This window comes from Acanthopagrus latus, chromosome 22 (genome assembly GCF_904848185.1).
Source record: "Acanthopagrus latus isolate v.2019 chromosome 22, fAcaLat1.1, whole genome shotgun sequence".
Classification (NCBI taxonomy): Eukaryota; Metazoa; Chordata; class Actinopteri; order Spariformes; family Sparidae; genus Acanthopagrus; species Acanthopagrus latus.
The window spans coordinates 22,594,457-22,610,460 of record NC_051060.1 but is presented as its reverse complement, the minus strand read 5'-3'; the positions used below and the strand labels follow the sequence as shown (position 1 = coordinate 22,610,460).

The 16,004-nt window shown below is 45.8% G+C and overlaps 1 protein-coding gene across 2 annotated transcripts in view; it reads left to right on the top strand.

The window, feature by feature from the left end:
• Positions 1 to 15,508, top strand: part of bcl11bb (BAF chromatin remodeling complex subunit BCL11B b) — a 33,003-nt gene extending 17,495 nt beyond the window's left edge. For both annotated transcript variants that reach the window (XM_037087105.1, XM_037087104.1), the window contains exon 3: positions 9,857 to 15,508. In XM_037087105.1, coding sequence (XP_036943000.1) covers positions 9,857 to 11,970 — 2,114 coding nt within the window. In that variant the 3' untranslated portion in view covers positions 11,971 to 15,508. The remainder of the gene's footprint in view (positions 1 to 9,856) is intronic.
• The last annotated feature ends 496 nt before the right edge of the window (positions 15,509 to 16,004 follow it).

Here is a 16,004-nt window from a genome sequence, read left to right as displayed (position 1 = left end):
TATTAGCTTGTATTGTTTTTTGTTTTCTGCTTCTACTTAAACTCATAAAAACCTGCGCTGCCATCTTACGAGAGCGGAAAAGAAACATCTGCTCCGGTCCTGCTTCTTGGATGAAAGAGGGCTTGCACTGTCATGTCCATAGATGGCATTGCAGACAGGAGGAGTTAACTGCTCAAGGTTAAGGGGCTACACTCTCCCTGTATACTGGCGCAATTCATACTTTTCCAGAAAGCCCTCTTCTCTGTGTCTGTCTTCCCCAGAGCAGAACAGAGCAAGCCAAAATGAAATAAAGCCTAAGATGTTATCAGGCTGATTGGTGCCAGCGGAGCTTGTCTGGGCCTGTGGTCTGGCGGGGCAGCGCTGGCCCGTACCAGCGTTTTTTGGATGCGTGTGTGTGTCTGTGTGAGTAAGTGTGTGTGTGTTTGTGTGTGTGTGTGTGTGTGTGTGTGTCCTAAAGGCAGTGGATAGATGAAAGCTTTCTTTAACCATAAGCTATGCAGGAGCCGTGCCAGGAGCAGGAAATGTATCAGCGTGATAACAGCCAGAAAAGACAGACAGAGAGCGAGAAAGAGAAAGAAAGAAAGAAAGAAATGACAGGGAGAGAGAGAGACAGAGAGAAGGAGGGAGAGACAGAGGGAGAGGCCACACAGAACCCACAGGGGGAGGCCTGAGGCCAGAGTCAGCCCCATCACACACACAAATGTCACCTCATAAATATGTGTTGGGTGTGTACGTGAAAGAGATGAATCTGTGCTCATATCTGCATTCATGTGTGTGTGAGTGAGAGTGAGAGAGTTTCCAAGGTGAGGTGTTACTGACGGTTTGACACACCTGAGTACGTATAGTTCACACATATATATATAGAGAGAGAGGGAGAAAGAGAGTGAGAACAGAATTCACCTGGAGACATGACTGTTGCGTAATGTTGTGCCGCCGGCCTTCGTTGGATAATCACAGGACAGAACAGATAACAATAAACAGCCTTATTAAAGCTACACCGATCTGATCGTCTTGAGATCACAGTTAATCTGATGGTGGGATTTAATTAATATTCATCTGCGTCTTTTTCTTTGTAATCGTCTGAAGGAGTTAGAAGGTCTCTGATTGTGCGCTGCTATACATTCCATTAAAGGAGACGTATTACACTCAAAATATTTTCAGCCACTGCAAGAACAGGTTTATATTCTCTAAAAAAAAACCAAAAAACCCCCAAAACACATCAGTTCTCTCTGTCTGTGTTTGAGCGCCTGTCTCTTTAAGGCAGAGCAGCAAGTCTTCTCTGATTGGTCAGCTCGCACAAGCCCAAGTCAGGGCCGCGTACAACAACAGAGCAGCTTCACGAAACTAATTCTTACGTGCAAAATTAGCTGCGACGTGGTGACGTAGTGTGATGTCACAAAGTCATGGAATTAAAGGCGGGACTACGGATGAGGCATTCAGGGGCAGTTTCTTGAGGGGGAAAGAGGAGCTTCTATTCTGACTTTGACCTTTTTTAACTTTTAAGACCTTTACCAGACACAGGAGCCTTTACAACACACAAAAACAAAGGGGAAAAAAATCATAGTGGTGAGCTTAGCTTCTTCAAGGTGAAACCGGAGCATACAACGTCTGTGAAGATTACTGTTCTCTACAGACGATGTTTCACTTTCTTGCCGAGAGTAAGATGAAAAGATTAATACCACTGTCTTGTTTGCGGTGTATATATGTAGCTACAGCCAATGAGCTGGCTAGCTTAGCTTAACACAGAGCCCGGAAGCTAGTGTGGCTCTGTCGAAGGTAACCGCACCTCTAAAGGCTCACTAATCAACACGTTATATCTTGTTTGTTAAATCCAACGACTGATTTATATATAAAAAAAAAAACACTTGCACAAAACTGCAGGAAGTCGCTGTTCTGCGGCAGGAAGTAGGAAAACAAGCCGCTTGTAAAACCACAATGTGTCATTTTTTACAGTTTGTGTGCAGATGAAGGAGATATAGAGGTGTTAATTAGTGAGCTGCAGAGGTGCTGCCAGGCAGATTTTTGTCTGTATTTTGTCTAAGCTAATGTAACAGGCCGCCGGATGTACATGACATCTGTATCGATCTTCTCATTAGATTTACTCACAACAGAGCTCATATTTTTTCCCCCCCAAAATGTCAAACCAAAAGCTGAAAGCGTTCCAGGCCGTTCACATGCCCACATCCTGCTGCTCAAAATGGGCTCCAAAACCTCTTTTCCACGATCGGGCCAAGCAGTTAAATAAAGAGAGCTTAATATCTATGGTCCATTCTCATTTTTCAACACACGCTTCCCCTTTTTGTTACTTCCTTTTAGTGAGCTAACACTAATTAGATAGCTTGCAAATTGGCGTCAAATGATGCAACACTTCTGTGCTCTCTCCTGTGACGCTGGCAGCCTCTGCTTTGTGTTCGAGCACGAGGAGAGAGAGGAAAGGGGAAAAAAAAAAGCAAAAAAAAAAAAGCACTGTATCCTCTCACAGCCTGGGATTAAACATTATACTTAATAGTGAATTAGATCATGAATGTTCAGGCTCTGTTTCCCAATCACTGGAATGGACTACTACGCCATGTCTGAAGCATGTGAGGGGGGCAAGTTTTATAGCGGGCTGATTGGGTTGGAAAGGCCTGTGTGCTTCATTCAGGGCCGCGGTGGTATTTTCCTGTGGGCTGCTAGTTAAGTGGGACTGGCTGCTTGGCTCCAGTGGGCAAAAGCCAGCTGGGGACCATTACTACTGCTGAAAGAATATAGCACCCTGTCACAGGATGGTAGCCCGACATGCACACACTGAGCATGCATGCAAACACATACATACGGTGCATCATATAGAGCTCCGTTTTCCTGTTTTCCCTCTTGCTTCTTTTTCATATTCTCTTGCCTCGTAACGTGCGACATGCCACCGCAGGAGGACGAATTTGCACCTGCTTATCACCGGTTGAGACGAGCGCTGCGTGCCCCCTCCCCCACGTCTAACGCCGCGCTTCTCGTTTAATTTGAACTTTGTTTTGTTTAGATGACCATTCCAGAAGAAAAAAAAGGCATCAAAAGAGCAACACAATACCTTTTTTTTTTCTTCTTCTCTATGCACTGTTTGTATAAAATGATTGATCCGATGAAAAATTTAATAAACCCACAAAACAGAATTCGCGTGTCACTCACATGTCAAAGTCAATTTCCTATTCGCTGCCAGTGAATAGGAAATTAACTTTCTGGACAAAGTGAGAGTCCCCGAGGGGGCTGTGACTGGAGCTCATTTGGATGTAAAACCTCGAACAAACATTGTGCGAGTCCACAAAGTCAGCCTGCATTTCATTGTCGGAGCAGCTTGAGTTTTTCCCCTTTTGATGCCATCACCTATCCAAACATTTTGATGCTTTTCTTTCTCATCTGTCGCATCACACGGACGTTTTCTCGCTAGAATGCCTGACTTTGTTTTCATCCTATTAATTAATGGTGGATTTATCCTTTAATTCATCACGCTTTGCACCCACTGCATTTCTGCCTAACGTGGTACCTTGATTGTATGGCGTCGTCTGTTTGCCCCGCTGCTCTGTGGCGGTAAAATGAGTGGGTGATGGAAATGTTCTAAATGGAAATGCAGGTGATAAAGCAAAACAAAATGCAATTCTTCTTCTCTTTTCCCCATTCCGCCTGCAATTCCCCTTCATTTTTCTTTTCCACTTTTAGTGTCTTTTCCTTCTCCCACCGCCCTCCTCCCTCCTTCAGACCTCTCCTCCATCTTGCTCCTCTCTCTCACATCTCTCTCGCGACCGCAAGCACGATCGAGTGTCATCCATTTGTCAGCGTCACATGATAGACAGCAGACCCCACAAGTGTGTGTGCGTATACCTCCAAAAAAGCGCACACAAAACACAGGCGCTGGGACCAGTTAGAGAGCTGGTGGCGATGAGTCAGGCTCAGAGAAATGCCACAGAGAGCTTAGCTAATGCACTTTATGGAGCTCCCTTTTTCTTTTCATTCTCTCTCTTCCCCCCCTCTTTTTTTTTCTGGGTCTATATCGCTCCCCCTCCCTCCCTCTCTCTCTCTTTTGTCCTAGAAGCCGAGCCAAAAGTCATAGCTCTTCACTGACAGAGAGGTCTTTCCAGTTATTTTTCACAGCGCGTCCCCTGTGCCCTCGCCGGGATAGCTCGCCTCACGGCGGTAAGCGTGCTCCCTCGGTCGCGCTACACGAGGGCCTCCTCCGCTCCTGCATTGTCGTACAGCTGGACGCGCTTCGCTGTGTGTGCGTGCCTTGTGATAGAGTTGTTGGAGATACCTGATCCCTTTTATTGTTCATTTGACCCGCATCCCAGGAGGCATGAGGGTCAGGGTGGAGTACCCAGATATCTTGTACAGGTGCTTAGTGTGTTTGTGAATGAGGAGGGAGGGACGAGCTGAAGACACAGACAGAGGAGCAAAACTGTGTCTCTCTGCTCTTTTACAGCAACACATTAAGGGAGCACTGTTTCTTTAAATCCTCTTTTGGGCTGTCAGGCATTTCAGCTGGTCATATTGGCTGCAGACACACACACACACACACACACACAGATGTGTATGGTTAGCAGGCCGAGGCTGGTTTGAGTTAGCATGGAGCCAGTCACACTGTGTGAGAGCCTTACCCCCTGCCTGCTACTGCCACCCTCCACAGTCTCGTTCCTCCGCTCCATCTCTCCATCTCTTTCTTTCACTAAACATGTGTGACAGTCAGCCACTGCTCGCCAGGGCCGTGGTTCGCCGTCCCATCTCCCAGCGCCGCCGCCACACACACACACACACACACACAGACGCAGCAACACAAGCTTGATCTGCGTGGCCTCCTGATTAGCCCCCCTGCATGACAAACAAGCCATCAGAGCAGAGGAGGAGGAGGAGGAGGAGGAGGAAGAGGAGGAGGAGCAGGAGGGACGGATGGGAGATGTGAGGAGGAGGAGAGGAGCAGAGGTGTAAGGGGAGGGGAGGGGGGGGCAAGCGGGAGAGGTGAGGAGGCTGGGACCCCTGGGGACCCCTAGATCACAGCCATGCTAATGAGGAGCTGCTTTGCCAGCAGCAGAGGTGTCAGCTAACCCCTGACAGGTGCACACCCGCGTACTCCCAGGGTTTGTGCCTCGCGCGTGCACGTACGTGTGTTTGTGTGTGTGTGTGTGTGTGTGTTTGTGTGTGTGTGTGTTTGTGTGTGTGTGTGTGTGTGTGTGTGTGTGTGTGTGTGAGGGAGGGAGGGGCTGCAGGGGCAGGTTTGTGTCCCAGTGGCCTAGCCTGCGGGCGGCTTTGTTCAGTATATGCAAATGTGTCGCCGTGGCGTTCTGTCGCCCTTGATGGAATGCGTGAACAGTACAGTGAACCTGAACCCCAGGAATGCTGCAATGCACACACACACACACACACACACACACACACACACACACACACACACACACACACACACACACACACACACAAACACACACACACAGGTACACATCCTTACACATCCTCTGTTTCCCCACTCACCTCCTTGTTAACAACCTGCACTGTCTTGTGTTCCTGCAGTAAGGCAACATTATTCCAAACGCTCCAAACTTTCTTTTTTTTTTTTCTTTCGCTGCCTGGATGTGTGTTTTTTTTATTTCTTTTTTCACCCCGTAGGACCGTCCATGCCAAGTGAACGCAGCACAGCGGAGAAGTTGGCGGGCTGGCGTTCAAATGCTACTTATATTCAATTATGATTTTTTTTCCCTGAGCTTTGTGAGAGTTAATTTGGCATCAGTGAGCATTCATTACCATCCACTCACTGCTCACTGTCAGCTGAGAAGCTCCAGTTTGCCCATCTTGTCGAAGGCTGAGCCTGTGGATTTTTGTTATTCTTCTGTGGTCTTATTATAAGTCCCTCTGGATTAGAGCATCTGATAAAAGCCCCAAAATATAAGTGTAATGTAAATGGAGGAGGGGAGGGGGCTTGTGCCTTGAAAATATAAATCAAACTCAGGCTGGAGAGATGGCGTATGCGAATTCCTAAATTAAACACAAGTCCACATGTCTGCACCATACGCCTGGTGTCTACTGCAGCCCCGCCAAGCTCACACCAACTTTCCTTCACCGGCCATATGCAAACAGTCAATACCGTGGCTCCCCTTCATTCACTGGCATTTTGTTTGTACTTTTTAAGGCAAAATAATGGCTATAAAAGGCAATCTGGAAAGAATAAAATCTGATGTAAAGCTCAGATCTTGGTCCCTGAAGACTGGCTTAATTGGCCCGGTGGTTTAGTAAAAAAAAAAACACCAAAAAAAAAAACAACCCAGGAGAGAAGGAGAGCATTATTACTGGCCCACCTCAGCTCCACGCATGTGCCAGTGTTTTAATAACTTCCTCCAGGCCTCCTGGCCCTTAGCCCTTGTTTTCTTGCACACAGGACGGAGAGCTGCCCTCCTAAGCTGGTCTCAGATCTGCATTGTGTTCGCCTTGTGTTTCATGAGAAAAGTCTGCCTGAGTGGACACCTGGGCAGAAATATAACAGAGGGATTAAAAGATCCACACTATTACAGAGGAATGCCAGCACACTGTAGCATTTACAAGTATTTCCACTGCTAACAAAATGACAAAAAACAAAAAACAAAACACAGATTCTGTTCATAAGGCAACAGATTCCTGCTGCGACTCCATTTTCATTTAACCTTTCATCTCAGTCACATTCACTGAACAATGAGTGTGTGTCTGTGTGTGTGTGTGTCAGAACGCGTGTGTCTCTGTGTGCATATGGTGTGCCGGAGTAAATTGGGCGATTAGGTCCAGCATCAGTGACTGCGTGGAGAGGAGAATGTAACTATTCTAACTGGTAGTTGACCTTGGCGGTCAGCGGTGGAAGGGTCCCCGCTTGCGTGTCAGGCAGACGACTGTAATTACTACAAACTGAAGCATGACACGGCCCACCGTGATTCTCTAATGAAGGCTTTTATTGGCTGGAGCACTAAGCGGCGACAACATTCACACTCTCCCAGCATGTGTGCAAGTGTGTGTGTGAGAGAGAGAGAGAGTGGAGTGAGGATGTCTGTGTGTATATATCGAGATACAGACATCGGAACGTCTGTGATGTTACACGCAGGCTTCTAAGGAGGAGGTTTTACATCCTGTATGTTCGGGTTTGCCGCTTACCTTTCTCTGTCGGTTACAGCCAGGGAAATCCAAATTTGGGCAGCCGGAGGAGTTCTGGGCGGGGGTGAGGTGGCGTGATCAAACCGCAGCTATAGCGTGATAGCCCGAGAGAACTGTCAATCAAGCAGACAGGTTCTGAGAGGAAGGCTTTAAAGGTGCACTGTGTTGTTTTTTGTGGAAGACATTTTTAATCAGAAGACAAAGATCTTCATCTTCACTAAATGATCAAACTCTGAAAGATTAAGAAACAAACTGACCTTAAAGGACAACACAGTCATACCATATGTGGTGGAAACAGTGTTCTTTGGTCTGTATCCGCCTCTGAGAACAGCTTGTTTATTCGCTTATGGAACGTATTATTACATCATTAATATTGTAAATATTCATGTTCTGAGTGTGACTACCTTGTCTAAAACTACACAGCGCGCCTTTAATATTTCAGTGCCGCTAAATTGCACTTGAACCCTAATTAAAACAGAAAAAGGGGCCAAATCTATCAACCTATCCATCTTTCTATGTGTGAATCTATCTTTGATTCTCCTGTCTTTACCTCTCTCTGTTTGCCTCCCCTCTCCTCCCCTCCCCTCCCCCCCGCTCGCTTTGCTTGTTTGGGAAGCTGATGAAATTTGTCTTTGGCCGTCATTAGGCAGCAGCCATCAGCTGCCACTCTATTAGCCGCCACGCTTCCTTTAACAGCATATGGCACAGCTGTGTAAGATATGACAAGATGCAAATGCGTTGCCGTAGCGGTGGTGGCGGTGGCGGTGGCGGTGGTGGAGGTGGGAAGGTTGTGGGGGTTGGTGGTGTATGATTGGGTAGCTCGCGTCGGAGCCAACCAAAATACGGATAAAAGGGAGGAAAAAAAAAATCTGATTAATCGAGAGGGATCATCAATCTCTCTCCCAATCTCACATCTTCATTTCGTATTGATCCTCATGTGTTGATGAGATTATACAGCGACCGAGTCCATAGAACCCTCTCGGTCCCTCGGGGCATGTAAATACCCTCTATGCGTGTGTCATGTGTATGTGCCCGAGCACGTCTGGCCCTTAAAGTCCCTCCACCTCTCTTCTTACCCCCTCTTCTCCTCCTCCTCTTCCCCTTCCCTCTCCCGCTCTCTTCTCCCCGTCCAAGCTGTTAAGCTGTCCAGCTCTCTGCTGCCAAGCGGCCGTGTGAAGCCTCGCCAAACTAAACACGGGCAGGCAGCCCGCCACTCGCCCCACACACATTCACACATCCACACATGCACAGACGTACGAGCCCAAAAATACATCCACATAGATGTCCACATGCATGCACGTACACACACACGCACACACACATATGCACACGCTTTAGTAGCAGGAGTCAGGTCATGTCCCACCCCACACAAACAGTGCGAGTGACGGCTACACCAGAGCCCCGCTAATAGCACAGAAAAACAGACAGAATCAGTAAATGAGCCCCTCATTAACTTTTTCTGACCCCGTCTCCCCTGGGGAAAGCCAAACCAATCACACCGCCAAATCAGCTTCCTGTACTAGACACTGATCCAACATCAGCTTTCGCTCATCTGTTCTGCACGGTACAAGTGTGTGTGTGTGTGTGTGTGTGTGAATGTGCGAGTGTGCTGAGGTGTGCTGCGAGAGAGGCAGAGAAGGAGAGTGGGAAAGAAAAAGGCTGCTACGCTTGTTTCTGCGTCTGCATGTGTGTTTTACATTCCATGACAACGGGTGGCTTTGAGGCAGTCAGCCATCTTAAGGGCTCCCGTCTTGATCACATAAGACTTTGGGCAAAAGAAGTAACTTCTCCGTCTTTGTTTTTCCCCCTCCGGGCTCCAAGCTATGGGACCACCGTACCAACTTGACTCGGCTTGCGGTAGCCGCTGGTGATAAAGTAGATGCAGATGCTTTTGCAAACACAAGACTGTAGCGGTGCCTCTTCAATGCTAGCCTGTGTTGAATTAGATGAATCCTAACCGAGGCTCTTTTTATGACTCACAAGCTGGCTGACAGGACCGTGCTGCAGTGACTGATAGATTCATTTGGCATTATTAAGTCATGCCATTTAAAGGGGCAATTTGTCAATGAGTGACGTACGTTTTTTTTTGTGTGTGTGTGTGTGCATGTGTGTGCGCAGCCACAACAAATCGCTTTACTGTACTTGTTATTACACCAGTGACGTAGAGCTTTATTTAATGTGGATGCTGCGTTAAGACCGCAGGGGTCTTTACTGTTTACACATCGCCTCCATCACCTCTCCTGTCTCTCCTTTTGTGTGTCGCTCTTACTCTCTAATGCCACATCTCGTCTCCCCCCCGCAATATTTCCTTTTTTCCCCCATTGGTGCATTTTTTTTTCCTTCCATCGCTGCCTCCCCTGTCTCCATATGGAAATGACAGAGTAGACGAGATGGATCTGTATATTAAAGCCTAGCTGACATTAGAATTAGCATAATGTGTCGTGGCCTTAGGGCAGTACCTGCCATCTGCATTAGCCCGTAGACGCGAACGCACTCAAATATTCATACACACACACAGACAAAGCCCACCGACGACCCTCAGACGTCGGCACAAACAGAAAGTTGTTGTAACTCTACGTCGTACAGTTAATTCTTCTTTAGTCCACACATGTTCACATGATTTTAATTAACACGCTGGCTCGGTGAAGGCATATGTTGGTTTACAAGTTGTTTTTGTTTTTTGCAACACTAATGGTGATTTTTTTTTCCTCTCTTTTCTTTGCCACAGATAAAGATGAGCCATCCAGCTACATCTGCACTACCTGTAAGCAGACCTTCAACAGCGCCTGGTTCCTGCTTCAGCATGCCCAGAACACTCATGGCATCCGCATCTACCTGGACAACCACCTCGCCAACTGCTCCCTCACTCCCCGCATGGCTCTGCCTCCGCCCCCGTGCACTGAAGCCCTGCCCCGGTCCCCTCTCCCCACTTTCCTCGGCGACACCAACAACCCATTCCACCTCCTCCGCATGGCTGCGCCCCTGCTCAGGGAACACCCCCCTCCCCCGGGGTATTTGGAGACCCGGCTGCCTGCAACGCCACCCTTTGTCAGCCCTCCACCGCCCCCTAGACCCCCTCTAGAGAGGCTGGGCCCCGAGGAGATGGGGCTGCTGTCCCAGCACCCCAGTGCCTTCGAGAGGGTGATGCGGATGACCCCCATGGAGCCAGCTTCCATGGACTTCTCCAGACGTCTGAGGGAACTGGCAGGCAACACAACCAATAACGGGGGACCCACACCTCCTCTCTCACCCAACCGTGTGCCACCCATGCACCGCCTGCTGAGTCCCACGCTTTTCCAGCCCGGTGCCAAGCCTCCACCATTTCTCACCTATGCCCCACAGCCACCCAGCTCTCAAGGGGGACATGGTTCTTCCAGCCCTCCTGACTCCCAGGGACAGAGCCAGACCCCAGGGAAATCCAAATCCTGTGAGTTCTGTGGCAAGATCTTCAAGTTCCAGAGCAACCTGATCGTCCACAGACGCAGTCACACAGGAGAGAGGCCGTACAAGTGTCATCTATGTGATCACGCCTGTTCTCAGGCCAGCAAGCTTAAGAGGCACATGAAGACACATATGCACAACAAGTCTGGGTCCATGAGTGGCTCCCCAGAGCAGGGAAATAGAGCGGAGGGAGGAGAGGGTGAGGACAAGAGTAGAGAGGGCAACTCAAGAGGCATTGGGATGGACAATGAGGAGGAGGAGGAGGAAGAGGAGGAAGAAGAGGAGGAGGAGGAAGAAGAGGAGGAAGAAATGAGGAATGGAAGTCGGCCAGATTCCAACTTAAGCGAAGACTCGCAGGAGTTCGGCCAGAACAGGGACAATGGTCCTCGACAGTCCTCTGAGGAGAAACCCCTGGGTGGGGATAGAGTCAGTGACAGCGGCGGGGTGGGCATCATGCACCCGTTTAACCATCTGGACAATCACCTTAAAATGAACCCTAACAAGAGAGGCATGGAGAGGCAACCTAATGGAGATGGTGGAGAGAGGGGTGAGGCAGAAAGAGAAAGAGAAAGAGAAAGAGAAAGGGAAAGGGAAAGGGAAAGAGAAAGAGAAAGAGAGAATGAGAGGGAGCAGGAAAGAGAGCGAGACGAGCAGGACGAACACAGGCCCATCATGAACGGCAGGATCAGTGTATCTGAAGCCATGTCCTTCCCGGGGCTGTTCCAGCGCCGGCCCACACCTATCACCAGCCCAAACCCTTCCAACAACAAGAGGATCAAGATAGAGAAGGAACAGCTGGAGCTTCCCCCAGCCATACCCCTCATCTCCCCGGAGAATGTCTATTCTCAACTCCTGGCTGGCTACGCTGCTTCACGCCACTTCATAAGAGAACCCTTCCTGGGATTCACGGATTCCCGTCAGTCGCCGTTCGCCACATCCTCTGAGCACTCCTCCTCAGAAACAGGAAGTCTTCGTTTTTCCACCCCGCCCGGGGAGCTGATGGAAGGAGGTAGCGCCTCGGGCAGAAGCGGAAGCAGCACTCCTCACCTCCTGCGGGGACCGGGCCCCGGCAGACCTCCGAGCTCTAAGGAGAGGAGGAACGACACCTGCGAGTATTGCGGCAAGGTGTTCAAGAACTGCAGCAACCTGACGGTGCACCGACGCAGCCACACGGGGGAACGGCCCTACAAGTGCGACCTGTGCAGCTACGCCTGCGCTCAGAGCTCCAAGCTGACGCGCCACATGAAGACCCACGGGCAATTCGGTAAGGAGGTGTACCGCTGCGACATCTGCCACATGCCCTTCAGCGTCTACAGCACGCTGGAGAAACACATGAAGAAGTGGCACGGCGAACATTTGATGGCCAGTGAGGTCAAACTGGAGCAGGCGGACAGAGGTTAATGCCAGCAGCCTACACAGTGTACACAAGCAAACACACACATATATAAACACACACACACACACACACACACACACACACACACACACACACACACACACATATGCGCACACAAAATCCCTATAACCACTTCTTCAGCTATGGGGGCTTGGCTGGATAATCTCTCTCTTTAAAAAAAAACAAAAAAAAAAACAAAAAAAAAACCTAAAAAAAATTGAGACTGATTGATGTTCATCTTTTTTTCTTGTCACAGAAACTGCCACCTGAGAATATAAACAAAGGGAAACTTTAATGAGAACTTGTCTGGAATGCCCAACTTGGGTTTTTTTTTCTTGGCAAACTTGTCTGAGGATTTTATCAGTTAGGAATCCATGGAGCCTTTCTACTGTGCAATAATTTCTGTATTTATTGGATTTTTGTAATGATATTTGGCATGTGCAGGTACATCTTTGTGGGATTTCATATGGAGTTAGTTTTGAAATGTGCTAAAAACATTTTTTTTTTCTAAAAATGCGATTAACTGGAAAGAAGTCACCCTTAATACAAATTTTCTTCTTCTTTTTTGATTTTTTTTTTTTCCTTTAGGGAAGCTTATTATCATGTGAGAGAAAAAAATTTAAAAAATGTGTGAAGCAGCTAGCTTTTAAAAGTAAAAAAAATAATATTTGTTTTCTATATGAACTGCAGCAGCGGACTACAATCCATTCCCTCACACAGGCCTAAAGCACTGAATGTCAGCCTGACAAAAAACAAAAAAAAACAAAACATCATGCTGGATTTTAAAAAATCTGACATCATCTTAGAGACCTGATCAGTTGCTTTTTAATTTATTCAGGGAATTTGTCCTTTAAAAAAAGAAAAAAAATATTGGCATGTGAATTATTTCCAAATGCAGTTACTGTATTGCTGTCCTCACTTCAGTCAGGACATAAATAAAGGTTGCACTTAAAATGGAGATACCCTTAACTGATGCTCAGTACATTCCCAATGTAGGATTATACCACCATATTTAATATGTTGAATAAGTTAAGACTACTTGTGATTAATGTGAGAAGGAGAACAGTCCTGTTTATCGTTTGTAAATATATTCCTTTTTTTTTTATATATATATATGTTAAAGTAGCCCCGACTGTACGTGAACGATGGCCTAAAAACTAAACAATCAGAAGACCAGCTGCTTGCATCTTCCACAGTATATGCTAAGTGTCACAACCATCCATTGTTGTTTTATCAGACCCCCCCAACCAATCGATTATCTCGCCCCTCCCCTTACATCATGTCTGCTATTTGTTTCACTGAAGCTACTTCAACACTTATTCTCAATCGTTCCACCGTCTCCTCTCCGGTGTCTGGCGTGGCATCTCTCTCTCTCTCTCTCGCTGTCTCTCTGACCCCGGTTGACTCCTCCTGTCCCCCCTTAGTATCCACAAAACGGTTTCAAATGAAATCCATATCAATGTGTGTGTTAGTGTGTGTGTTCTCTCTCTCTCACACACAGTGTGCTCTAAGCCTCTCTCTCTCTCTCTCCGACGGGCGTCTTTTCACAGTTCACTAGCTCAGATTCATGCATTAGGAGCGGCTTTTAAAAGGAAGCCTGTTCATTCGCCTTCACAAAGTGATATGGGTTTAACTCGCACTAACAGATTTTTAGACAGTGTGCGTGTTCGTGACTTTTGGGGATTACGTTTTTTTTTTATATATATACATATATATTTTCTGCATCGTTCATCCTGAAATGAATCTGGTAGAAAAAAAAGAAAAGAAAATGGTTATATGAGTTATGATAATTTTGAGCACAGCTGCGAAGGGCGACCTTGAGTAGAGGCTATTCTTATTGTATAAAAAAAAAAAAGAAAAAAGAAAGATGGGAGCGGAGAAATGAAGAAATGTGAGAAAAGAAATGGAGGGAGAGAGAGAGCAAGACCTTGACCAGGGAGAGGAGTCATTCAAATGAAATTGGAAGCATATGAAAAGTGTGTTTTTCTGGCACCCAAATGCACATCGACTGGCCACATCTTATGACGGACCATCAGAGTGAGACAGAGCGAGCGTGAGAGGGGAGGGAGACGGCAGAAAACCACATGAAAGTCGCCTGAGACTACATCTTTCATTTTAGTACTGCAATTCTCAATCATCAAAATCATCTTCGCACAAAAAGTTCAACCTGCTTTTTCTGTTGGTTTTTTTTTTTTGTTTTGTTTTGTTTTTTTCTTTCGGGCCCTATTGTCAGGTTTTTATCTGCGCCATTTTGTTTTGATAGAAAAAGGGATTACACTGTATCTCAAATGCAATTTTATAGTTTTTTGTTTGTTGTTTAGAAAGGAAATGATGTCGAGGTCACAGCAGCTCTCCATAAGCCGCGTATTTCGATATATTTGGACACGATAAAAGGGAGATGATGATGATGATGATGGAGGGAGGGGGGGGAGGTTAAAGGAAGGCTGGAAGAGCTGCTGTCAGCTTGCTTACACATGTTGATGCATGAGTGCAAAAAGGAAAAAAAAAAAAAAAGATAAAAAATCCAGATTCCCTGTTGTAAAAAAAAAAAAGAAATTGCACAGTGTGTTTCATTCCAGGAAAACTCAGAGTTAGGCCGAGAAAATATAGAAAAAGAAACCCCCGAGCCATATACAGCTACGAAATCTATCACATTCAAACGATGAAACGGTGGGAAAACCCTGACAGAGATCTTAAAAATCACACATGGACATTCAGTCTTACAATATGTTTACAGTGTTGAAGTATGCCATTAATGAAATACTCTGTGTAAGTGTTTAAAAATGATAATAAAGTATTGTTTTTTCTCCAATGTTCTTTCAAATGTTTTTATGAATGCCATAGCAGTTTTTTGTTTGTTTTGTTTTTGTTTGTTTTTTTTTTTTTTTGTATGATTATCCTGGTGGAGGGATTTTATCTTCATGAATAATGTTTCTGTATGATTACTTGTTCACTGTATGGGAAGACAACTTTCTTTTTTGTTTGTTTTTGTTTGTTTTTTTGTTTGTTTTTGGAATTGTAATATTGCAGAATCATGCCAGATTATTATTTTTTTCTAACAAGAGTGGTGCCATTATCGACTTCTGGTCTCTTCAATCTTTTTTATTTTTCAGTTTTATTTAATGTGTTGTTTTTTGTTTTTTGTTGAATGAGTTTCCTGTTGTTGGTTTGGTGAAGCTAATCCTACGTGGATGTAAAACAAAAGGATGAGAAAATAAATAAATGGAGAATAAGGAGATGATCCTAAAGGAAGAGCCGTCGAACGCGATGCTTTTGAAAATGCTTTTCCAAATCAACTTTATGAGACTTTCACGAACATCATGTTTTTTGTTTTGTTTTTGTTTTTTTTTTCCTCATGGTTGGTTGAAGGTCTTGTGATGGCACTTACAGCTGTAGTTTAAAAGAAAAAAAAAACATTTTCATATTTCACTTTTCACAACTTTCACTTACACTCTTTGTACAAAATAGTTTCCTTGGTCTTTTGTTTTTTTGTTTGTTTGTTTTTTTTTTTCTGTTCGGGAGGGGAGGGGAGTGCATCATTGTGAAAAAAGTGATTTCAGAACAGTACACATCTGCTGTTTTGAACATATATGTATTTTTGTAATGTGTTGAAAAATCAATACAAGAAAGCCAACACTTCAATAAATGTTGCAATTGCTCTATGATTGAAGCAACTTTTCATTCTGATTATTTCATCCGCCTCTTTCTTCTTCGTGACGCACCTCAGGACAGATATACGTACGTAAAAGCTGACTCCACTGATGCTAAACCATCTGTTAACTACAATTAAATGTTTTATCTGTTCGCAGTTGAACAAAAACTAGCGTAACTTTTGCCGGCTAGCATTGAAAACTGAGAGGAAAAATCTGTATCTTTACTTCCCGGACAAAGCAGCTCATGCAATTACACGCTATCAGTGATGGAATATAAATATAAAGTACATTTACTTGAGTGCTTGTACTTATATTGCGCATTTCACACCACTTGATTAGTTACTAGTTACTTTGAGGATTACTTGCTGCATCAGAGCCAAAGGTAG